The 27,229-nt window shown below is 41.7% G+C and overlaps 1 protein-coding gene across 2 annotated transcripts in view; it reads right to left on the bottom strand.

Moving 5' to 3' along the window:
- Positions 1 to 27,229, bottom strand: part of EMB3142 (nuclear pore complex protein (DUF3414)) — a 186,710-nt gene that overhangs the window by 127,801 nt on the left and 31,680 nt on the right. For both annotated transcript variants that reach the window (XR_015692667.1, XM_087689635.1), the window contains exons 7-10: positions 9,456 to 9,541; positions 9,022 to 9,144; positions 8,661 to 8,891; positions 4,997 to 5,086 (exon numbers count right to left, since the gene is read on the bottom strand). Coding sequence is in view for 1 of the 2 variants with exons in the window: in XM_087689635.1 (XP_087545761.1) it covers positions 4,997 to 5,086; positions 8,661 to 8,891; positions 9,022 to 9,144; positions 9,456 to 9,541 (530 nt within the window). In the remaining variant the exon portion in view is untranslated. The remainder of the gene's footprint in view (positions 1 to 4,996; positions 5,087 to 8,660; positions 8,892 to 9,021; positions 9,145 to 9,455; positions 9,542 to 27,229) is intronic.

The following is a 27,229-nucleotide window of genomic DNA, read 5'->3' as shown; positions in this document are numbered from 1 at the left end:
AAGTGCACCATATGATTAAATTTAGAACGGTCCTCTTGAATCCCATCCCACAAAAGTAGCTTCCAATTTCAAGCACACATGAAAAGGCCAAGCCTACAATTTCCAATAAAGAAACTTGGCTTCCAATTTGTGAGAAATCCATTGCAGCAATTGCTTGGGCTTAACATCAACACCCAAGGGATAACCAAGATGCCTTGCAACATTACCACCAAGAATCCCCATATCTTGCCATTGCAAGGACTACAAATCCAATTCAATAAAACAAATGAGGGAGGATTTGACAGCATTGATATGAAGACTAAAAGCATGTCCAAAAAGATTTCAAACGTGCAATGCCTTGTGAAGATTATCTCATTCTACTTTGAGAATCATGAAAGCGACATCAGCTAATGATTAGCGAACAAAATGTTGGCCATAAGGAAGAGAAAAACCAGCCAATTGTCCCTTGTCCACAAAATGAGATAGCATACAAAGGAGCAAATGGTTGCCAAGGCAAAGAATAGGGGGCTCAAAGGGCAGCCCTATTTGAGTGAGCATGCAAGAGTGAATTGCTAAATGACCCCACCATTCAACTTGACCCACGTAGAGGCTTATACACTAACAGTGTATATCAAATGAGACGCGCATGGACCAAACCCCATAACATGCAGAAGTCCTATCATAAAAGACCAATCCAAGTAATCAAAAGCCTTTCCAAGTTCCAACTAAACTACCATGACTACTTGCTTAGAGTTCTTTGTGATTGATTCCTATCTGAACATTCAACACATCATGCAAGATATCCATGCCCTTGATAAATCCATATTGATTAGGATGCACAATGCCAAGGGGATGCTTATGGAGGTAGCCATCACTTTAGAGAAGATTTTACACATAGATCCCATCAAAGAAATTGATCGCCAACCACCCCAAAGTAAGATAATAGTCAACTAAGAGAGAAAAATTTTACCTGAAAGCCGTGTCCCTTGTTGTGACTCGACACTCCACTGTGTTAGAACTGTGAGTCATTTTTTATGTCCAAGTTTTGCCTAGAATCCTTGTTACATAATCCTCCGATGCACTTTTTATGACGTATGTGCTTTTGATACGTCTCAAACCCTTACATTTCTTGAACATATGTGTAAAAATTGCAATCGGTATGAACCAACTTAGATGTATATTCTTTGAGTCAGTGCTTGGCTTCATAGAGCTCAATATCTCTGCTGAAATTTTTGTGCTACACATGTGCAAAATGTTGCCACTATCCCATTCTATGCTATTGAGATTCAATATGTTCAAACCATCCCATCCCGAACTTTCATTCTTGGGCAAATGCAATAAAGCATCCATAACCTCTTCCATGCTAATATCATTGTCCAAAGCAACATGAATGTCTAGCGACACCTAATCCATAACCAAAACATAAAAAGCCAAATGGACCTAGTGATCTACTCAGTAGTAGGAGATGAAAAACCAAGAAAGTCTAGAAAGTAATTGCAGGAAGAGATAACCCAGTGGCGGACATGTTATCTCGAGCACGCTATGAGAATGAAGATGGGATGATGGATGAGGAGGAAGAAGATGACTTTCTTATAGCTGAAAATGATGTTGCAAGAGTGAATTTAGCAATACAAGGTGTTGCTACAACATTAGCAAAAGCTTGGACAACAAAGAAAATACACGTTAGGTGTTTTGCATCTTGTGTAGAAGTGTTTCTGGAAGACAAATATGCAGGAGAGTGGCTGAGAATTGGTCAATATCTCAGTACATTAACAAAGAGAGATGAATGGTCAAATGAGGAGTTTAAGAAGATCAAGAGGAAAGCCTATGGATTTTTCTTAAAAGATGGATACTTATGGATTGCAGATGAATTAAAGGCATGGAAAGAGTGGAATAAAAAAGACAAAAAGGTGATGCACTGTCTATCTGCAGTCATTAATAATACTATACTAGGACATATCAGGAATGCAGAAACTTCACATGCAGCTTGGACAATCTTTGAGAACATGTTTTCAGTAAATACAAAGGCACGAAAGATTCAACTCAAGCAAGAGTTATATACATTGAAGAAAATGAAAATGTCTGTCAATGAGTATGTATTGAAGGTGAGGAGCATTGCAGATGCTTTAGCAGGGACCAGGCTTGCAGTGGCAATCTGAAACTATAATGGAGCCCTCCGATTGGATGTGGGAGCTTTTGAGGGGGCATTCAAAGAGAGAGATATAGGTTATCTTACTAGGAGACTTTAATGCCAAGATAGCCTCCCATCAAGTGTCTTTCTTAGATGCATCTGAGGAGATGCTACAAGAGCAGGATGTGTCAGAGCTGTAGCTAGAGAGGAAATCTCATGATATGGGGGAAGTCACTGAATATGGGAGATACCTTGTGGAGATGGGCACAACACACAGGTTGGCCATTCTCAATGGCCTGGCTAGATACCTCCTATCTGGTGCCTTCACATGTTATCCTCACCGTCACGGTGCCAGCACAATAGACTATGTTCTTGCCCCACCGATGCTGATATCTCACATCCACGACCTCTCAGTATCCCCACGCCTTCTCGAGTTGTAGTGGATCATGCCTACCTGTCATTCACCATCGGCCTCCAATTCACTAACACGCAGACCCATCATGCAACTCACCGACACCCAAGATACCTCTTTTCCAAAGAGACAGAGGATACCTATGAGGCGAAGATCCTTAGATTGTTACACGATGCAGACCCCGACGTTCCATTACAAGAGCTAACTCAACAGTTCAGTGAGGCCCTACACATTGCTGCAGGTGTAGCCTTCCCACACTCACGACCCACATAGAGAGCCTCCACCGAGGTGACACCTCAAAATAACTAGTATGATGATGAGTGTCGTGAGACCAAAGCACGACTACAGAGAGAGATAGCACTAGGGTCCACTACCCACAAACAAGCACAGATACTCTTTAAACGCCTCACATGGTGGAAGAAGAGAACATTCTTGGCCCAGCCGGAGCGAGACCTATATCAATTATTCTTGAGCAAGGACTCTAGAGAGGCTTGGAAGCTTTTCAGAGAGCATTGCCCGACCACACCTATTACATCCACTCATGTATGGGAGGAGTATGCAGCTAGTCTTTAAATTATGGAGAGTCAGCCACCTCTTCCTGATCCACTTGAGCCTTGTCCACAGACCACCACTTTCTTTACAAAAAGTAGGGTCCGAGAGGCCATTGACAGACTTAGCAAAGAAAAGGCACAAGATCGTGATGGATTAGTAGCCGAGCACTTGATCCATGCTAGAGATTTGGTTGCAAGATTCCTTGCTTACATGTTTAACAAAGCCATGTGTGAAGGCCTACCAGAAACCTAGAGCATGAACACTATTGTGCCTATCCTCAAGTCAGGGGACCCTACTCTACCTAGTAACTATCGGACTATCATGGTTGAGCATACATTGGCTAAGTTATATGCTTCCATCCTTGAGCATGAGTTAAGCAGGTTGGCAGAGATGTGGGATCTTAGAGCACAGGGACAGACTGGTTTTAGGAGAGACTTCTCCACATTGGATCACATCCTCACACTCAGAGCGATCATTCAGGAGGGAAGGGCCATAGCCGACAAACCTATTGCTGCTTTGTGGACTTCCGCAAAGCCTTTGACACAGTATCGAGAGACAAGCTGATAAATAGATTGCATGCCATGGGAGTACCAAAAGAGCTCATTTGGGATATTTTGTCACTGTATGAGAGAGTTGTGGGCAGAGTCCGGACACCTGAGGGCCTTTCGGCACCTATTTACTCCACCATTGGGGTGAAGCAAGGATGCCCCCTCTTTCCAACATTATTTGGCCTGTACATTGATGGGATTGCTGATTACATTTCACAATAAGAAGATAGAGAAGCCCGAGCAATAATGCTGAGCAATAATGCTGAAGCCCGTTCTTTGTTCAAGTGCTGAAGAATTTTCTCAAGTGCTGAGCTAGGGACATAGCAAAAGATACGGCCCTAGAGATTTGGTTGCAAGATTCCTAGCTTACATGTTTAACAAAGCCATGTGTGAAGGCCTACCAGAAACCTAGAGCATGAACACTATTGTGCCTATCCTCAAGTCAGGGGACCCTACTCTACCCAGTAACTATCGGACTATCATGGTTGAGCATACATTGGCTAAGTTATATGCTTCCATCCTTGAGCATGAGTTAAGCAGGTGGGCAGAGATGTGGGATCTTAGAGCACAGGGACAGACTGGTTTTAGGAGAGACTTCTCCACATTGGATCACATCCTCACACTCAGAGCGATCATTCAGGAGGGAAGGGCCATAGCCGACAAACCTATTGCTGCTTTGTGGACTTCCGCAAAGCCTTTGACACAGTATCGAGAGACAGGCTGATAAATAGATTGCATGCCATGGGAGTACCAAAAGAGCTCATTTGGGATATTTTGTCACTTTATGAGAGAGTTGTGGGCAGAGTCCGGACACCTGAGGGCCTTTCGGCACCTATTTACTCCACCATTGGGGTGAAGCAAGGATGCCCCCTCTTTCCAACATTATTTGGCCTGTACATTGATGGGATTGCTGATTACATTTCACAATAAGAAGATAGAGAAGCCCGAGCAATAATGCTGAAGCCCGTTCTTTGTTCAAGTGCTGAAGAATTTTCTCAAGTGCTGAAGCCCGGCTTCAGGGGAATTTTCTCAAGTGCTGAAGAATTTTCTCAAGTGCTGAAGAATTTATATGCTGAGCAATAATGCTGTGCATATGTATGCTGAGCTAGGAATTAAAGCCAAATGGTACAATCTCATGTGAAATGTAATTTTCTCAAGTGCTGAAGAATTAAATTAGTTAAACTCCAAAAACAACACATACATATGCACATGCTGCATATAGCTTCATTCTTTTCAAAAGGAGATATGATTTGGGAACTTCAAATCAGCTTTCCCAGAGAAGCTAATCTTCAAAAGAATATGTGCAATTACATATGTTGCTTTAAGATAAAAAACTTTCTACCATGCAGTAAGCACTGCAATTAACAGAGATACCTTATCCCGACCAAGAGGTTCTGAAAGAAAGCTTGTAAGCATTTTGTGAAGATAAGCACGATACATAAAAACCATGTCTTCATCATCATTCTGCATAGCAAAAGATACGGCATAACCACATATAGACACCCAACCTTCACTGAAAATATAAATTAGTAAAAAATGGAATGCATTCAACAATCATAATTCCATCTACTCTAGTAAGCACAATACATAAAAATCATGTCTTCATCATCATCATTCTGCAAAGCAAAAGAGATGTCATAGCCACATATAGACAGCCAACGTTCACTGAAAATCCAGATTAACATAATGATGGAATGCATCGGGCAGCCATAATTCCAGTTAGTCTAGGGACTTATGTGCTGCTATTTTTGAAATTTAACTTTAATCTTGGCAAAATTAGCATTGAAAAGCAAGGGTAGATTAGGAATCTCAACTCATCCTGGTAAATGAGCCACATCATTTGTAGACTGGAGCCTACTTAAAGGCACAATATTGACGCATTTGATCTACTGTGTTTTGATCAATTCCCTCCTCTCTCTTTACATGGCCCTTCATCACATAAATCCCAAGTAACTTCAACAAGTAATGTTCCTAGAGCTTGTTGGTCCCAAAACACAAGAAGCTCAGAGCAGCAGCTGCAGCAGTAATATGTGGCAGTAACATCCCGAGCTGTAAGTACTAAACTTCATGTTTTCTTTATCACCTTAACACGCAAACCTCAATGCAAGTTCCACTTGATAAGAACGCTTCAGCACTCCATAGACTTACGGGTACAATCCAAGAGTCGAGCAGAGTTCTCCACTTATGCTTCCCAAGACTCCAAAAGTGGTAACTACCATTGCTTGCAGCCATTGGCTGTCCATTTCTGAAGATCATGCAATCCTAGCCAGTAATAATGTGAGTCTTGGGGATTCACACACTCCAAATGACACTAGAGATGAACCAAACAGCCTTCCTATGCAGATTTGACCTTCCTTGTTTAAAGCCCAATGAATCACCAATGAATCACGTTCTCACGCTTTCAAGACAATGTTTTACAAGAAAAGGCAAGGGCCTTGAGTGAAGCAACAAGTTGTGGATGGGATTTTACATGATCAGCTTCCTTTGCGGCTTTAGGCACAAATGTTTTTGGACCAACACTACAAGCAGTTCACTTGTGCATGGGAGGGGACACCAATATAATGGAGTATCCAAGGAATATGCTTCTCAGCAGCTTTGCTCAACCTAGCATTTATTCTCAACAAAGAAGTGTTTTGTTAACAGCACAATAACTTTTCGTCTTAACCTAATGAGACTGGTAGATGTCAAGCATTAGCCCCTTTATCAGTGGTAGGCAAAATGGACTATGCACCTGAACCCACTCAGGTAAGTGAAATCTAGCCTAAAACCTTTCTTGGTTAGTGGGCAGAAAAAGAGATTCACCCCAAAAATAAGTTTAAAAAAGTGTCTAACCCAATTATACACAGTAAGCATAACACATGATGATGACAAAAAGTGAAGCATCTTTAGATTCTGTGGAAGAAACTGACTGCATCCTCGCTATCAGGATGCTGCAAAGTTGTATGCTATTAGACCCAACCCCTGGAAAACGACTACAGTTGGCAGCTCACACATGGCAAACTGCAAGCACCTCAGACATCGACATCATATAGCCCCAGACATGGCCCCAACTTAAGCAATCAAGTTAGTAATTACTATCTATTGAAGTTTAATATTAGCGCCAAATAAATTCTATACCTATCTCAGGCTCAAGGAAAGAAACGTAAGTATTTCCAATTGGAAATTCCATGTGGGGAACTTGTCCATACACTTGTCAAAACTGTATATGTGAGGGAATATATCTTCTTGAGAGTTTATTAGAGCCATTGTGCCAATACAATGGCCATTACTTCTCAGTTCCACTCATGCAAGGTCTCCAGTGAAGGCCAACTTCAGTACAACAAGAAGTGAAGCTGAAATGCAACTTTCTACCCCTGTAGCAGCCCACAAAGGATTCTGCTACTCAACTGATTTATCTTCTCCTCTTTTAAAAGGCCATTTCTCTTAGAAAAGTAATTGTGACCCTCTTAACTTTCTATACATGATTCAAAGGTGAAGAGGAGGAGTAATAAGCATCAAGAAATGTTGAGAGCTGCATCCATGATCTTCTCTCAATTTTACTGTGAAGATCATTGAGTTTGCTCATTAACTACTGCTTGCACCAAAAGCTAACTTTCTATTTTGATATTTCTATTGTCTAACATATTGCTACACTTTTGTTACAACATTCCTTCAATTCTTTTCTAATTTCCTGGAACTCCTGACTATAATAAATCAATAGGCATTGAACAGCACAGCCTTACTTGGAAATGCTTCGTTTGGTGTACAGAATATCAACTATTGTGATAGGAAAGAACAGGTTCAAGATCAGTCCCCCCCCTGAAGGGTCCTCATCAAAGAACACATCACAGCTGATGACTTGGTTCAAATAAACTAAGGACACTCAAAGGTTGGGGCAGTGGCCTAGCATGTCCTAAAAGTGTGATACAAAAAGAAGATTGACTATGGAGGATCGCTCTATTGACTATGAGAATAGCTCAGAAGAACAAGGAGAAGTTTTGTTCTTTTATTCTTTTTGTAGGGAAGCAGCACACTGGTAGCTGCTCACCTTGCAAACGTGAATGGTGCCTATAAGCCAAACAGTCTATGCAACACACAAAGGCATATCTAGGACTTCCATCATTTATAAGCATATTGGGTGTGCTTATGATTTTGATTGCTGATGATAATCTGTTGAAACCATTGCAAAAAGATGTGGCAAGTTTTATTATACAACAATGGGATGGAGGTGCAAAAACATTCCAAGAAAGTCCTTCAATAGTTAGATACAGGGACAGGTGTAAGCAAGCCCCTGAGGGCTCAGGGCATACTCGTGTCTAGCTTTGTAGATTATGATGGGATTTTTATTGCTTAGTTATATACAAGATTCTTCGGAAAACCATCTTTCTGTAGAAGAGTAAAGAGAATTCCCATGCCCAGAATCCAAGCTTTTCCCATCAATACCTTCATGTCTTGAGTAGACTAAGAGTATCTCCTAAAACTCTCCATTTATCACATGTGCATCACTTAAAGCCAGCCCTTTATAACTATGGGATGTGCAGTTCAAGGTACAGATAACATGCCAATGAAAACATAAACAGACTTGATATTCAAACACTATCTTGCCTGCAGAGGATATGTCATCTGATGAAGATCAGATCCACTCATCACATCTTAGGCCACAGTACAAACATATCAATGCGACAGTGAAGAAACTTGCTAGAGGACGAAACTCTCAAAATCAAAAATACAGGACATCCAATATCATACTTTTCTACACCATGATATGATGGCAATACACTGCTTGAGATGTTTTGACATGGCAAACCAGATAAGTAACCTTAGGGCGCCACATGATAACAGACAATTATACAGCAATTCTTTGCCAGCTGATAAAAGAAAAGGAAACCATGCTTTTCTTGACAACAGAAAGAGCTCTGCTGCCACAATTCACATGTAGCACTAACAGAACGTGTTCAAGAACTGCACCTTACAGCTTGTTTAAACCCTTGTGCCTTTTACTAACCTTTTCATTTGCAAATCAACAGGCAGAACCAGCAGAAAAAAAGATGCTGCATACCTGAAACGCAGGAGTTCTAAGGATTCTCTGAACCAGGAATCGGAAGGCATTTTGCTCAGATGATCTGGCCAGAGCTAGTGAAATATTGCTGCTTTCAGAAGGTGCAGGGCTATGCAAGGTCAATCCAGTAATAACAGAACTAGAGGTAAGCATCAAAAAAACAGCCCATGCCAAGCAAGCAATGCTCACATAGCCTTCAATGCCCTCATCACCTACACTTTCTGCCATAATCTGAATAACAGAACAGAAAGTGCAACAGTAATCAGAAAATGCATTCATTGACTAAATTGCAAGCAAAATGCAAATCTTAACAAAACAAAACAACACTAAAACAAAAATTATGGGAGAAAAGTCCAATCACCTGTTCATGAAATTCTTTCCGAAACAAGGAGTCTGTTGAAAGGACAGGTGGCAGCTCTTGACTTCCACTAAGAGCATCAGACATTAGAGAGATAACAATGACAAAGAGAATTGTGTGGGAAATCTGCACTTTGACGGATGAAAGGTCAGTGGTCTATATGGTACTGTAACATGTCAAAGTTTAACAACTGGGGTCAATTGCTACAAAGTGCATGCATCTACAAGCAACAAACACACCAAATAAGAGAAGTCCACAATCACTGCAGACTTTGTCATGAATATTCAAGATCAACCATCTTACATGCAAAGGAAACCTGATATATTAACTTGCCAAAGACAGAGTGCGCCCAACCAAGCAATACTTTAAGCAAGAACTCTATGATATACAATCATATTAGACACCATCCAGAAGTTACACTAGCATCGGCTCATCACCTGAGGCTTTGTAGTTTCCTGAGAACCATCTAGGCCCCGGCAGCAATCTTTCAGTAAAGAATATAGCTCTTTCATTTCTTGTGCCCCTGAGAGATAGACAGAGAGAAAACAACAAACCATTGCAATAATCTTTAGAAACTATAAGATCCTGATAGCATGTGCAAAGACAAATAATGAGCCACTTTCTTGGAAATCAGCCATGGATATTAATTAAACTTTCATCTGGGGAGTAGAAAATTGTACTAGTCCTTCATTGCTTGTCATCAATAAGGTAAATACACACATTTCAAAATCCAATACATGAGAAGAAAAGAAGCATATCGTCAACAACTCCCTAGTATCTCCTCAAGAGAGATGTCTAGCATCCAGTGCTAGGATCACCACTCCAACACTCTATAATACCAAACCATGCAGGTTATTCCTAAGGGGAAAAGGTGCCAAATTCCCATGTGTGCAAAAAGGCCTCACCCTTCCTACTCATGCATGTGGATTACCCTCTGCATTGTCTCATCTACTTCCACCCAAAACGAAATGATACAAGCATCATTTACTCAGAAGTAGAGATCTGTTGTTGATTTACAACTTCATTGCATCTTATAATCCATTGCTGCCAACGAGATCTGACTTGCAAGGCAGAGTTTTGTGACCACAAACTATAAAAAGTTGGGAGTATGGTGTTTTATGAAGATATGCTAGGTTTTGCCTTGAGAACACACAAAATAACCAACCATGACTAAAACACAATAACTCACACAATAATGAAATCAGCACAAACCCTAAATGCACAACTCAACTCAAACTCAAAACAAAAAAGCACAAACACAAACAAATAGAGGAGAACTTTGAAGTGAATGAATCGATGTTGTAAAGGAATGTAAGAGTGTAGAGAATGCTCAAGGGCACAATGGTGAGTGATGACATCCCCTTGAGATGGATCCTAAGTGCTGTAACCACGAGTCGGAGATGTAGGAGTGCAGAATAATGAACACTAAAAACTGGTCACCAACTGCCTGGCAATAGATGATGCAAATGCAATTAGGCCAAGTGTCGGAAATGAGAAAACAGCTGGCAATGGTAGTAGAGCTGAAAACGCAGTTGTGTGGGACGTCCTACTAGCAGGCAACAATAGTAGACGGTGCACCATGGACTGTAAGATATCAAGCTGCAGTCAACAACGGCTAGACAACATGAAGAAGGTAGCTGATGGCTGAAATCTCCACATACAAAGGACAATTTCTGCACACAAGGATGGAGCTGAATGGTGGAATGATGGGCATCCTCTCTATTTATAGATGCAGAAGGATCCTCCCAATTAGGGTTTTTCATGTGGGACATAGAAACTCTCTAGAACTGCTCCCGGTTTAATGAAACTTTTCATAATTTACATGTTTTGGGGCCATTTTAAAGAGCTAATTAGTATGTGATGCATTTATAGCTCAATACCCCCTCTCAAGCCCAAAATTGGGACCAAAAAGAGGCTATAAAAAAAACTTGAGCCCATTTTTACCCCAAGACATCCCACCCCAAAGCAACCAAGGCATCAGACAAAGGGTGCACATTATCTACCCAATGGGCTACCAAGACTACAAAGGTGATGGTTATCTTATCAAGGGAGCCTAAGTGATCACCCCAAAGAACCATTTGTGGATGTCGATGACGAAGGAAAAGATGAAGAAGAACGAAAGGTGTAATGGTAAGGTAGTAAAGAGCTGTCGTGGTGGAGATAGCTCTCAATCTGCCCAGGTGTACTCTACACAATGAGATTCATAGAGTAGTGTGCTTCATGATGAGAATGCACATATAACACGTGACACTTAGATAGTGTTTCTCATGGGAAAATTATCCACGTCATACATGCCCCAACTGAAGAGCCTTCCATTGCATGAATGTCCTCCTATTTTCCTTTTGAAATGGGCATTATTTAGTTTTCTAATTACCTGTCACATTCACGTAAACACGTAAAAGCAGCTTCCTTGATTAACCTTTAGACCTTGGATTCATTCACGTAAATTAAATCACAACACTCCAACAATATAAAACAATCCTTGTCAAACAGTCCTTTAACCATCTTACAGGTTTATCTCATTACAATATCATTTCACATCCATAAGAACGAACACAAAGATACAATCCACCAAGTTCCTCCTCGTAACTAGTAACGCGGCCTTCAACCAAGAACATCCTAGGTCGTAGGGGTTACGCAAGTCCTAAACAGGTAAGGAATCCCCCTGACACCCTTATCGCTTCCTAACCTAACATCCTCCCTACAGAGAGACCTCTCGTAAGTAGGGCCGATCTTAGCCCCAAATGTGGTCAAACCCACCCCCTTGGTATATAATTTCTACTACTAGCCTTGGGGAAGGTCTAGTGCAATCCATATCAAGCTATTATTTGTGAAGATTCAATCAAAATCCTAAAACTTACAAACACAAACATTTCATTTCACGGTGCATCAATCAATCTTAAAATACACAACTTAAAATGGAATTTACCCTAATAGCCAAACCCTACAAAAATCCTTAGGTTCACTCTTCCCATTCGGTTTGTCTTAGGTAGCCTTATGAATTCCTTTTGAAATGTAATACCTCAGCACAAATGCATAGATAACCTTATGAATTCCTTTCAATGTCCTACTTGTTAGGACAAGGAACTCTTCTTAGGGTAAATATGAATAAAAACCATATCTCCATCCTTAAAGATCCACTCTTGCCTTCATGGATCAACCTAGGCTTTTTGCCGATGCTTGGCAACTTGGATATCTTATCTAATGATCTTAACTTGCTAATCCATTTCCTCTTAACATATTTTTAATAGCTTCTAATGTCATGAGGACCAGTATTTTTTAAAACCTCACTTAACATATGGATTAAATTTTAATCACATGGTTAAATAAATGTTGCACATGTGAGGTGTAACTGGAATTAAAGCAACATGTGAGGTGTAACTGGAATTAGAGTAAATTTACGAGCTTGAGACCCAAGGAAATCACGGGATATCAAAAGAAAAAGTTGCTATAAGTTATGCTGCACAAGTATTTAGTGGTATTTGGTACCAGTTGTTAGCCTAACGTTGTTGATTTGGCCATAAGTATCAGTTTGGTGACAATCAGTTTGGTGACACTAGAGAAGTGGCGCTTAATAATACCTAACACCAATTTGATGATCAAAGATGGCACAGAGACACAAAAGGAATAGAAGTTACCTAGCCAATTTAATTATTGGCCAACCATACTATTTTTCAGGGCACTGAAATAATTATTAGATTGCTTTTTGTATTCAAAGACTGAAAACCAATATTTAATTATGGACAATGCTAAAAAAACAATTTGGGAAGGCTGCCACTTGTCAAAAATGCCCATGCAAGAGTGAAAAACGTCTTTAGAGGCTGGAGAGAGACATTTTAGTGTATTTAGCCTATAAGAGAGAGGGAAGAGATGCTATTGGTCTAATTTGCAACAATTGGAGAATCTTCTGAGATAGCCAAGGGCAAGAAAGATCAATCAACAGCAGGTGACAGCATCTACAGGCTCTTGAGACAGGGCAGCAACAGTAAATGATTGATTTTCTTTAGTTCCTTGCATCTACAAGTTGTTGAGACAAGACAACAGCAGTAAATGATATATTTTCTTTAATTTTTTGCGAAGAAAGTATGAATTTTCTCTCTCCTCAACATTCTCCCTCATCTCCCAACCTTTCTACAGCCTTGCTTCGAAGATAACAACATTGAGATCACCAGAGGTTGAGAAATTTTAATTTTTTTTATTGTAAACCCTAATCCAGTAAAAATTTGGATTTAGCAATAACCTCGAGAAGTGTGCCAAAAATTGAAAGCTCCAAGACTTGGATTCAACAAGGCTGAAGCTGTTTTCAGTTAAATTCGGGTGAAAGGACCAGCAAATCGATGAATTTGGGGCATTTTCCATCTCTATCAAAGCAGGTGAAGGCCAAATAACTACCAAATCAAGGGGCAAATCAGATTGAAAACTTGTTGGACATCTTGGACAAGGGGAGTTGCAATACCGAAAGGGATTGGGAGAATCCCATTGTACATCAACTTCTTCTTCAATTAAGTTAAATAAATATTGAAAGGGGTGCTAGTTTTGGAGCCAACAAGGTGTCCATTGTCCAAGATTATAAGTTAATTTGTATTTCAAAGTTTTGTAATAAATGATACTGATATGACTAAGTTGTAATTAGGAAATTACCACCCATCCACGAAAGGAAGGTTGGTTACATGATTTTATTGCCGAGATTACCACTCAATCCCTTGATTTGGTGGGCTAGAGGCACCTAATTGCAAGCCAAAGCTTTGTGCTAGTGCTGATTTTTACTCTCAGCTGAGAAATTACAGCAATATGTCTTCATACAGTGAGATGGTCTCAAGCATTGATGATGCCTCTCAATATGAACATTCACATGGGAATTACGGAAGTGCAATGCCACAAGGCTTAGACCATGGACAACAAGCTGAAAATGTTATTCGACAAGATGCACGGCCTTCAAGGCATAAGGAGACTGATGATCAACAAAGTAAAGATAACCAATTTAAAAATTGGATGAGGACAGCAACAAATCTCTTTGTTGAATTGGCAAAGGATCTTCAATTTATCCAATTTTTGAATGCTCCAAAGAAGAACAACAAAAGCAAGAAGAAAAAGGCGTCTTCTACACCTTCGAGACAACAACATGATGCACCAAAGATAATGCCAAACCCTTCATTTGAAGCTTCCAAAGATGCTAATGAAATAAAACAATTGGTATCTACGGGGCAAGGAATGCAAATGCAAGGCCATCACAAAAGTGCTAATCCAATGGATTTTGGACAACCGAGCATGCATGCTATGATATAACTGAATGGTGTCCTTGGACTCAAACTTCATCTACTAAAGCTGTCCACAAATGGTCACAGCACACATAGAGAAAGGTGCCTCATACAACATCTAAAGCTTCAACCATATTGCTAGCGATATCCACCAGGAGGTAACTGCCAATAGAACTTCTTTAGAAATAAACCGAATCAGTGCAGAACACGCATGGGCATCGTCCAAATCCCATGTCATCACAACTTCCTCGTGGTTGCCCTCATCAAGATCTTTGGGAAGAGAAAAAAGACGTTGAGGCCTAGGAATAGCTCCACATACAATGTACCAAAACCGCTTCTACACAAACCAAGCTTTCATCACAACACTCCATGTAAGATAGTCAACTCCATGTAACTTAACATCTATAGATGTGCACGGAGGAGCCATCTAGAGAGGAGAAGAGAAGATGGAGAATAGAGGGTATACAGAGAGGAAATACAGCCAAACCGACAACAAACACTTCACAAAATGAGAGTCACATGCAATGACCAAAAATCTGATTAAAAGCGACTGCCAACTACTGCAAAATGAAGAAAAACCAATCAAAAACTGCCGAAAACAGCAAAAACGGCCCATACAAACAATTGCCCAGCCACATTTAGGGGTAGAAAACCAAAAACACAGGCTGTTGGAGCATTGAATGCAACAAACTGGCGATTGCAAGCTGAAATCCAAGCACAACATGAAAACGTAGGTTGCTAGTCTTAAAAACGCAAGCCTGATTAGGGAAAGAAAGATCTATAATCAACAGAAAAATCGCAGCATGAACCGAGATCCTGCAATCTGATACCATGTCAGAAGTGGTGCAGCAATGGAAGCATAGACAAGTGCTAAAATAAACTGTTGAACACTAGACATAAGAAAAAGAACAAAAGATCAAAAGAACTGCAAAGGAGGAGAACTCAGAGATGTGCTCAGGAAATGGAATCCATATACCAAACACAAGAATCACACGTACAACAATGAGTCATTGGCTGTATGGGTACCAACACTAGCTCCTCTCCAACAGGAAGACCACCTGAAGAACAACGATGATTGAATGAGAGGAGGAGCCACTGAATAAATAGGCCCAAAATATGCCAAATATGGCAGCTGGTCCGCCAGCAATAAATGCCTAAATAATCACTAAGATGGCCACCATAAAATGCCTAAAATACCCAATAATGTCAAGCATAGCCCAAACTCACACATGAGCTGTCCAGACTGATAATATCTCTTGCATCTGTAATAGCCTACATTCCTAGTAGTGCAAGCCACCTTGTATCTAATTCACCTCCAATTAGTTGTCGCCCAACTCTTTATGCTATGTGTGACTAGCTACGCTCCTCTTCAAGCAGTACATTGTTGTGTTTACGGATACCATTCCTTGAGACAGCTGAGTTTTGCTTTCCAGACTGCTGCTCTCCATTTTCAATATCATCTTAGCTTTGACTAGTGGTTGCAACCCTTAGAATCCATCTCTGGTGAATGTCACTCTCCGACTACTCCCTCAACTTGCTTCCAAGAGAATCATAGGTTGTTGGACAGCTCTACCTTTGAGCATCTTCTAAACTCTTGCATTCAATTACAGCATTCATTCATCTACTTCAAATATCTTCACATAGTATCAGAGTTGGTGCTCTTATAAAGAGTATCTTGCAGCTATTGTGGAGGCTTGGTTTGTGAGAGATACATGAGCGACATGTGACCGATTCACAATGGCTAAGGCTCCTTTCTCTTGGGACCCTACAATGTCTTTTCAAGCTTCTCCTTCACTCAAGACCTTGAGCAGACATTATGGACTCCGCAAGAAGGGCAATGCATCTTCTTCTTCTTTACCTTCTTCACTAGATGTAGGGCTGATAATGAAAGGGGAAATCAATGAACTCCTAAATATCAGATATTCCGGCCGTGATCCTCTTGGGAGCCTTGCGCATCAATCAAGATCAATTGGTGAGGCTGTCCACCTCTCCACTCAAGGAGGCCATACTACATGAATACCACTCTGCATCTAGTTCATTTTTATTGAGAATACCACCTATTAGAACTGCACCTTACACACACCCGCAAGTGAGCACACATCTATCCTAGGACGGTTGTGTTGGGTATCCCCTTCACTCCCCCTAGCTCTACATCTGCAACTCCTTCAACACAGGGATATCCATCCTCTACTTATGGTCCGCCCTCACATTCTCCATGGGTCACTCCAACACAAGGATTTTCATCCTCTACCTTCGGTATACCTATCTCGCCCCTTAGGCTACTCGTGCAGTTACCATGCCCATGCCCCATCAATCCATTTCCACTTATGGATCCACTGTGCACACATCCCACATGTATGGTGGATATTGGGGGATTAATTCCCATGTGTACTCCTTTTCCCAACCCCACTCCTTATTTAACGCTAACACTCCAATCGCTACGACCAAGAATGCCTTTATAGATAAGACTCATTTCAATGGGTCGAATTTCACCACTTGGTCTAACCTTATGCAACAAGTGCTCGAGTCTCAAGGCCTTTGGAACCTAGTAGTTCATCTAAAGCATATGCCTGGCATACTTTGACCATATACGTCAATGGAGAGCTCACAATGCTAGAGCAAATATCAAGTTAATGCAAGGGTTACTTGCTAGGTTTCACTCTGAGTTACAGCATTTTCCCCTAGCATCCAATCCTTGGAATCATCTCCTTGACCACTATGTGGTGCAAGATCAAGCCCAACATATCAATCTCGATTATGAGCTGCAAAGTTTTCTATTAAGGAAGGGGATGGTTTGAAGGCAAGTTAACCAAGTATTGACAGTTACTCACCGAGTTCACCACTACTGGCTCACTAAAGTCACATGACGATAAAGTTACATTTTTTCTTAAACAAGTTGCCTTCTAAATACTTCCATTTTATGCAATACATTATTTCATTACCTCCGTTTATGAGCCTTCAATGAGTTCGAATGTCACTTCTTGTAATACATGAGGTTGCATAATCAAGTCCCAAAAACACTTCTTCTCCATTCTTACTTTCAAGGGGGCTTTGATAGCCACTTCTTCGAAGGGGAAATCCGAATATGGCAAGAACTCTCAAGACAAGAAGGCAACCCAAAACAAAGTTAACACCTCTTCCTTAGATGGAACCAAACAAACTAAATCCATCTAGCCAAAACTACCCTTAAAAAATCAATTCTATACACAGTATCAATGTTCGAGCCATGTAGATAAGGAGTGTCATACTAAGGCCCCAAGGTCTCAAGTTAAGAAATCACAAGAAGCTGTGACTACATACACGACAATACTCCCCCTAGACAAGCAAGCGAGGCTATGCCTCTAGCTACTACACCCCTACTCCTGCTCCTCATAAAAAACCACCTCAATGGCACGTTGTTAGAGATGTTGCATATGGACAACCCCCTCCATCCCAACTTTATAGGTCTCCTAAAGGATTGGATGAGTGGTCTACTAAACCAACTCCATTAGATTTCTCAACAAAGGCACTTCTAGCCATCATTACAAGGTCACCTCATGCATCCCCACTTAAGACCACTTTCCCACCTCACCATGAGTTTCATCAACAAATACCTAGTTATCGTTGCGTGTTGAAGCAACTACCATGGTAGCATTGAGAGATGCATGAAGATCCATCCCAAGTGGGAAAGCCTCCCAACTGAGGACATCGGATCAAGCTAAAATGATGATAGTAGTACTAATGGTGACAAAGACGGTGACAATGTCAGAGATAAAGGATACCTAGCTTGATGTCCACGCCAAAGACAAAGGAGGCTGAAGCAACCAATGGAGCCCTGCTTGGTTTCCACTCTACGTGTGATTTCCTATACCTAGTGGTGAACCCTCTTAAATGCGGCGTCAGGGTGTAATCCTAGGATATGCCTGTATTGTACCATTTCTTTGATTGAATAATACAAGAGTATATCTTACTCTCACACATCATGTTACCTTTCTGTGCTCTGTTGAGTGAGTGAATGAGTGCAAGAAATGGAGCAGGGTTACAGAGAGTGGATGTTACAATAACAAGAAGAGGAGAGAAGACAAACTATGAGAGTAGATGGATAAGTTAGGGAGAGAGGAGACTTCTAGGAGGGCACAAGATACAAGAAAAGACAAGGAGAAGGTAGTGGAAGCAGGAAGTAAGAAGAAGGACAAGAAGAGGGACAAAAGATAACCATAGAGAAGAGGAGGAGAGTAACAGTTCAGAAAACGACTACAGTAAGTTTAAAATGCCCCAACCCAACAAGTACAAAGGAGAGAGAGACAAGTTGGTTCTGAAGGAATGGATCACCGAGGTAGACACATACTTAAAGTATGCCAGGATCACTGAAGACAAGAAGGGAGAAGTGGCACCGATTTACTTAGAGGAAGACGCTGCTAGTTGGTACTTGTTGGAACAGGAGCAAGGATACACCATCTTTTCATGGGAAGAACTCCAAGTGCAACTCAAAAACTATTTCATTCCAAAGATGAAAAAATTCAAAGTTAGAGATGAATAGAGAAACCTCAAACAAACACAAGGGAAGACGAAGGAGTATGTCAACAAATATAGGCAACCCATGCTGCAATTACCCAACATGGACACTGACACTAAGCTACATGGATTCCTATTTGGCATGCAAGAATGGGCCGGAAGAGATGTAGAGAGACAGAAGCCAATCACTTTACCTGAGGCCATGAGAATGGCTAAAAGATTAGTGGACCTAGAAGGAAGGAGGACAACCCAAGGAAGTCAAACCAGATTCAACACCAACCTCAACAACTCCTTGACCACGAGACCCGATACCCCTAGAGACCCATTCCCAGAGACGCGTAGTCAAACCTTAAGCACAACCCCAGTCACGTCACAATCTGCCTTAGTACCAAGAGAAGTAGTTGGCATATGGGGCGGGTAACCACTACAGACCAACCTCGAGTGCATCATATGGGCCTGTAGAATCAAATACATCATGCTGGAGACCCCAAGCCTCAACCATAGGGATTAGATGTTTCAAGTGCAAGGGACCCCACTATCAGAATAGATGCATCCAAGAAATTCCAGTGGAAGTGAGGAAAGCCTAAACCATCCAAGGGTGGGGACAGTCAGTGTTCGTCCCCAATGCATGGCGGCCCATATAGCAACAGTCCAAGACTTATACATCAAGGGCAGAGTGAGTGAAGGGGATCAAGCCATCATGGTGGAAACAAGGGCTACCCACAACTTCATCACACCAAACTACACAACCAAGCATGGGCTAAATTTGTTTAAGGCCCCACAAGGATTAACAATAACTTTTGCACAAGGAGAAGTCAAGGAGGTGAAACAGGTCTTTGCGGCTGCAAGTAGAAGCAAGGAAGTGAAAAGCCAAACTCAACTTCTAGTCATTCCCATGGACGATTTTGAAGTCATCTTAGGCCTGGAATTCTATGACAAGTATATCATTGCAATATTTGGGAAAGGAGTTAATGAGATGATGCTAGATATGCAAGGAGAAGGCGTTAGAGTACCCTGAGAAAGAATGCAGCCGCCAGGCTGAACATTAATCAAAGTGCATATGAAGGAGAATAAGCTTGGAGTCTCATGCCAAACGACGAAACCAAGTACAAGTCAACCAGGAGCACCAACCCAAGCACCACCCTGCCATGTTAACCATATTAGGCCTCACATCATGACCTGCAGAGCCAACCAAGTGGAAAAGAGTAAAGCAAGGAGACATGGTGTATCTATACATGATTCAACCCATTGAGCAAGAGGTTACCAAGAAACCCAAACTCCAAGTCAGTAGTACAGAAGTTGCAGAAATACTTGAGGAGTTTAAGGATGTAATGCCAGCAGAACTACCCAAGGGCCTACCACCCAAAAGAGATGTGGATCACAAGATCGAACTCATTCCACGATCCGCCCCACCGGCTAGAGCCCCTTATCATATGAATCACACAAAACTCATGAGTTGAAAAAACAATTACATGAACTGGAAGACCAAGGTTTCATCCGCCCCAACAAATCCCCCTTCGGTGCCCCAGTGTTGTTTGTCAAGAAGGATGGTGAACTCCAACTATGTGTAGATTATAGGGCCCGTAATTAGATCACTATAAAGAACAAGTATCCCCTACCCCTAGTTGAGGACCTCTTAGATAGGCCACATGGAGCCAAATACTTCAGCCGCATAGACCTTAGGTCAAGGTACCATCAAATTCACATAGCAAAAGAAGATATACCCAAAACAGCTTTCTGCACCTAATATGGCAGTTTTGAATGGCTAGTCTTAGGTTTTGAATTGAGTAATGGGCCAAGCATCTTTTGTGGCCGCATGGATGGAGTCTTTAGACCCGAAATAGATGTCTTCGTCATTATCTACATCGATGATCTCCTAGTCTATAGCAAAACTCCAGAGAAACACAAAAGGTCCTTACGCCTAGTTTTTGAGAACCTGAGACAACACAAACTATGTGCCAAGCCAAAATAATGTGAGTTTGCAATAAAGGAATTAGATTTCCTAGGATTCATTTTTGGAGAGACTGGCATCAAAGTGGACCCCAAGAAGGTAGAAGCCGTCAAGAATTGGCCTGTGTTGAAGATTGTGAGGGAAGTGCGAGAGTTCCTAGGTTTCACACTGTTTTGTAGAAGACTCATCAAGGATTGAAGCCTCATCACCGCACCATTATCCCGCCTCACCAAAGAAGATAACACATTTGCATGGGGAAGCGAGCAGCAGGCTCCTCTTCAGCTGATGAAGAAATGTATGAGTCAAACCCCTATCCTTAAAGTACCCAGCTTCACCAAGCCCTTCGAGATCTCCACAAATGCATCAAATTATGGCATTGGGGGCGTGCTGGTGCAAGAGGGCCACCCGCTTATGAATCCAAGAAGTTCACAAATGCAGAAACCAAATGAAGCACACATGAGAAGGAGATGCTAGCAATAATTCATTGCCTTAGAAAATGAAAGCATTATGTCCAGGACAAACACACAATAGTCTTTACCGACAACATCTCCCTCAAATACTTCCAATCCCAACTAAAGCTATCTGCTAAACAAGCTCGATGGCTTGACTTCCTAGGAAAATTTGACTTGGAGATCAAACACAAGCCAGGATCCACCAACAAGATAGCAGATGCTCTAAGTCACAAAGCTGGTTTGGAAGCCATCAGCATTATCAACGGCAACTTCCTCAAGTTAGTGAAGGAGGCCGCGTGAGACAAGAGAAGAGAAGAAGGGAAGGAAAGATGAAGAGAGAAGATGCGGAGCTTCTTCTCCACAATCCCTCACTCTCATACACTCACTCCCTCACTCCCTCACAGTCCCTCAATCCCTCACTCAAGCACAAGAATGAAGGTAAGAAGCAAGAGAAGAGCAAGAAGAAGCTTTATCCACACCCAAGAATGAGCTTCTTATTCACTTTTGAACTTTATATACATGCCCTACCTTTTGGGCGGTCATCCACACTTTTTACATGGCCTGCCATTAGCCTAGGCCCTCTTTTCCTATTTCCCACCATTCCAACTTATCATGTTCCCACTAATGCATACAATTTGCACAAGAGTGAGCCCGGTGCTCTTTTTACAAAGATTTGAGAGCGCCTTCATATTTAATGATGCACTTTTACTCTTTTCTTTTCTGAATCGCCCCTTCGAAGTAGAAGCCTTCCTTCGACGCCAAGAACACAAAGGGTACCCTAAGTACCTCACCAAGTGGAAAGGACGCCCTCTCAAGGAAGCCACTTGGATTTCCGAAGCGAAGACTCATGAACGTGGCAAAGACGCCTTTGCCATCTAGCTCAAGGAGAATCCCACCAATTCTTCCAATATCCCTTGAGTCATCGAAACGGAACTCAGCATAGGCCAGTAATGCCTCCACTCGTCATATGTACTTGAGTCGAGGGTGGACTTACATGGTAACCCGAATAAACCAAAGACCCCAAACAAGTCTAGATGGGCAGTGTCATGAGAATATGTATTTTTAAAACCTCACTTAACATGTGGGTTAATTTTTAATCACATGATTAAGTAAATGTTGCACATGTGAGGTGCAACTGGGGTTAGAGTAAATTTACAAGCTCGGGACTCGAGAAAATCACAAAAAATCAAAGGCAAAAGTTGCTATAAGTTATGTTGCACAAGTACTTAGTGGTATCTGGTGTCAATTGTTAGTGTAGGTCATTCATTTGGCCATAAGTGTCAGTTGATGACACTGGAGATGTGGCATGTAATGGTATCTAACACCGATCTAATGGTCAAAGATGGCACAAAGAGACACGGGAGTGGAAGATGCCTAGCCAATTTAATTATTGGCCAGTCATATTATTTTTCTGGCCCCCGAAATAATTATTATATTAATTTTCAATAATTAAAGGCTGAAAATTAATATTTAATCATGGATAATTTTGAAAAACCATTTGGGAAGGCTGCCACTTGGAAAACTTGTCCATACATGCTAGTTAAAGGCTGAAGAAGAGGAAAAACGAGATCATTCTTGTTGTAGCAAAGGTGGGAGAGCTATGAGCAGCCATGGCCAACCTATTTTCAGCCATTGACCCTCCACAGCTACGCGATTGCATCCAGGTACAAGGTGACAACTGATTTGGATGTCTCACCTATAGGTGGCAGCATTTAATGTTGTTGTGGCAAGGCAGCAGCTGCAATTGACTGATTTTCGATCATTCTTCACAACAAAACTCTGAATTTTCTCTCTCTACAGCTTTTTCTCTCATCTCCCAACCTACAATCTTGCTCCTAAGATCTCCGCATTTGGACCCTTGGAGGCTGAGAAATTGCAATTTTCTCTGTTATAAGCCCTAATTTACAGCAGAAATTAGGGTTTAGCAGCAACCTCTAGAAGCATACCTAAAATTGGAAGCTCCAAGACTTGGATTTTTTCAAGGCTGAATGTGAATTTCAGCTAAATTCAAGTGGAGGACTAGCTAGCCATTGAATTTGGGGCCATTTCCATCGTCTATGCAATGGGTAAAGACCAATTAAATGCCCAAATCAGAGAGCAAAACAGATTGAAGACTTCCTGGTCACTTTGGACCGCAAGGGGAGTTTGGATTGCGAAGGGAAACGGGAGAATCCCATTGTAAATCAACTTCTTCTTCAATAAAGCTAAAGAAATGCTAAAAGGGGTGCCGATTTTGGAGCCAATCAGATGTGCATTGTCAAAGATCAATAGGTAAATTTGTATTTTCAAATTTGCAGTTATTGTTTGCTGCTGTAATTAAGTTGTAATCAGGGATTTACCACCCATCCACGGAAGGAAGGCCAGTTTCAGGCAAACACTAACCAGTCTGCTATAAAAAGCTATGTTAAGATCCCCAAGTCCTAGTGCGGCAGATACTAACCAATCTCATAGTAAAGGATACATTAAGACCCCGCTAATGTCTCAAGTCCTAAACTAGCCGACACTAGCCAGTTTGTTAGCAAAAGCTGTGTTAAGACCCGGATGAGTCAAATAACCTCTAACCTTAGATTACTGAGGACAGCAATCCAATAAGCGAGGGTGAGTGTAAGGGCTATGTAGCTATACCATGGCGTTACTACCGAAAACACCTATATAGGGAGTAGTAGTGACTCACAGCCCTGCTTGGTTTCCACTCTACGTGTGATTCCGTATACCCAATGGTGAACCCTCTTATGTGCGCCATCACAAGGGTGTAGTCTTGAGATGTACCTATGTTGTACCGTTTCTTTAATTGAATAATACAAGAGTATACCTTGCTCTCACATATCGTGTTACCTTGTTGTGCCATGTTGAGTGAGTGAACGAGTGCAGGTGCATCACCGGGGGGGATTTGGTTTGGGTAGGTGGTAATGGCATAAATTACCCTATCCAACCAACTAGCCTCTAAGGATGCCATAAAATCTAGTGGACTTCATTTAATGCAGTCCGCTACACAAAAAAATGTAAATGAAGGCTTTATAAATACAGACAAGGGCAAACAAGATCAATCACAACATGGGAAACTGGTCACAATCTGCAAGAGCTGCATATGCAAGAAATTCATGCTCAATTAGAGTTGTCTCCTTTGTCAAAGCACATGATAGACATGTCAAAGCTCCTAATGTCCCTGTCTGATTCAAACTAAGGCTCACGAGCAAGAGATGACAATGCATGGCAAACATGATTGCTAACAAAAGGAACAGTGAGCATTCCATATCTCTAGCTCATAAAGGACCAATACAAACTTGCATATTAGCCCTAAACTAAAATACAAAACCCTATAAAACAAATTAGAATCTACGAACCAAAGTTTCATAGAGAGATGCTTCAATGCAAAACAAAATAAAAGTAAGGCTAAAACAAATGAAGAATAGAAAAGAAAGATGTGAATGTGTGAATGTAGCAAAAGACAAATGAAAGAATCCTAAAGCCGAAATAGCCTAGGGACTATTGGGTTTTCACTCACGCCTACGCTCACACAAGAGTATCGGTGATCAGTAGGACACTGGGGCACTTTTTACTCTCAGTATGAGAGGTTTTTTCCCCCAGACTTTTTGTCTTCTTTTGTATGTGCTTATGTCACGCACTTACGGACACTTATCACATAGTTACCTCGAATAGGGAACGGGAACAAGACCCCTTAGAACAGGGGGAGCATCCAAGGTCGGGGAACGGGAACGGGGGGAACGGCGCATGTCTTAAGTGACCCAAATATGCCCTGCAAGATCCAAATTGCCCCAAAGAATGTCCCTCTAATTGGCCCAACACCCCTCAATGCTTAAAATTGACCCAAATGTCCCAAAATTGACTCGATTACCCCCATAGCTCCAAATTGCCTTGAATTGCCCCAATAATCCCAATTTCCCTTGACATTAGACAATATAAATGGATGAATACCTTGGAATTGAGGATAGGCTGAAATTTGATTGTGATTTGCAAGAGTTGATAATGCATCAAATTTGAACTTTGTATGGACTCCTAATTAGCTTGTGGGTTGTCTTGGCACTCTGAATCTTCAACGAGAGAGAGAGAGAGAGAGAGAGAGATTAGTGTGTGCACATTAGGCAATGGAGATGGGTGAACATGTGGTAGGAGTGTGACCCAAGCAAAAAGAAAAAACCGAGAAAAACGTCAATTTTCGATCAACAGGCCTGGAACGGCCGTTCCAAACAGGAAACGACAGGGAATGTTAAGGAACGGCCTTGGGAACGGCAGGGAATGTTCCCTGCCCGTTTCACCTCCTTGGAGGGTTTGGAACGCGTTAGGCCATTCCTACAAGCCGGAACGGCCGTTCCGTGTTTCTATGACTTATCGTATTCGAATGTGAACATCCCCCTACAACCCTAAGATTTAAGGGTTGTACTTTGTACTTTCAAATTACACTCTTTCAGTCTATTGCATTGGGTGTCGTGCTTCACTCTCCACACTATCTACTGCACTTTGAGCTGAGCTTCGATCCTCTCCGTCTCACATTTGGTATCAGAGCTCAGGCTCTACACACATCAACTCTGCTCAGCTCATAGGAGTCTCGGTTCGGTACAGATCTGGCCCCTGTCCATTGTCAACTCCAAGAGCTGCCTTGCTTCCGCTCAGTCAACCTAAGCTCGTCAGAAGCAGACGTCCTGGCCTTGACCAACGATCTAGGCCACATAGCCTCTAGTCCACCCCCCCTCATAAATGCCCTCCCGCCAGGGTTTCGACGCCCACCAGCAGCGCCGCCTGTCCGTCCTACGTCCTCTTACCAAGGGTTCTAACACTTGCCAGCTCGCCTGGAAGCGTTGTCTGCACTTGTACTTGCATCGCATGTCCCCGCCTACGCCTGTACCTGTGTCCGCTTGCACTCAGCTACCCATCAGCTCCGCTCGGAAGCGCCACCTGCACCTGTACCTGCGCCTGTGGTCACCAACTTGACTGATAAACTAATTTCAGATGCTTTTTTTTTTAATTTACCTTTTTACTCTAGATTCATCTCTAGAAAAGGGGCTTTTGCCCAACACGTACAGCAGTCTGGATACGTGTCTGGGACATGGTTGATGCAAATTTCTTGGCAAATTTATCAAAAATTTTAGAGCTTTTGAGGTTTTTGAAGACATTGGCAAATCTACTACAGTCTCAATCTGAAATAGATTGTTTTTGATAATTTTGGAACAAGAACTTTTGGGGCTTTTGCTGATACTGTATTGTTAAACATTGAATGCACCTTGGATTGCGTGCATTATAGTCAGTTTTAACAAAGTGTACCTCGGTGTACTAATTGCAGCAAGCTATTTGCGGTAATTTTTGAAAATTTTGAAGATTTTCAAGTTATTCCAATTAGACATTGCTCTTTTGCCTTCTTTTGGTATTGATTATCATGGCAAATCAAGGAGGCGATGTATTTACGTATGTATCCAAAGAGGACAGATTGGATGGTAACAATTACTCACTCTAGTCCTTCATAATGAAGAATATACTTGTTGCGAAAAATCATTGGGACTATGTCAATGGTGAAGAAGCTAGGCCTGGAGTTGTGGCTCTTGCTACTCCTTCTCCAGGAGAACGTGGACAACAGGCACCTCAGCTTACTCCACTTCAACCACTTCCCCAAAGATCAGCAGCCCAAAAAGCATGGGATACACGGGATACACACGCTTTGTCACTAATTGCATTGGTAGTTCAACGGTCCATCATCCCTCACATTCGTTCTACAGCTTCTTCACGAGAAGCTTGGCTAACTTTGGAGTAGATGTTTGCTAGTAAGAATGAGACTCGCATCTCTTTCTTAAAGAAAGAGCTACACACATTGAAGATGGATGAGGGAGATTCTATGCAAGATCACTTGAACAAAATTCAGGACTTGCATGAGCAACTTATGAATGTCAATGAGTACTATTCAAATGCACAGCTGATATCTACTACATTAAACTCATTACCTCCTTCATACTTGGCTTTCCACACTGCCCTAAACCTCACAATGAGGATAGCCCCACAGTCTATTTTCTTTCTTCAGTTAGTTAGTTTGCTTCTAGAGGAGGAGC

This window comes from Lygodium microphyllum, chromosome 12 (assembly GCF_053477565.2).
Source record: "Lygodium microphyllum isolate KBCC chromosome 12, Lygodium_microphyllum_v1.1.10, whole genome shotgun sequence".
NCBI classification, from domain to species: Eukaryota; Viridiplantae; Streptophyta; class Polypodiopsida; order Schizaeales; family Lygodiaceae; genus Lygodium; species Lygodium microphyllum.
Note: the sequence above shows the minus strand (reverse complement) of the source record. Positions and strands in the feature narration are given on the sequence as shown.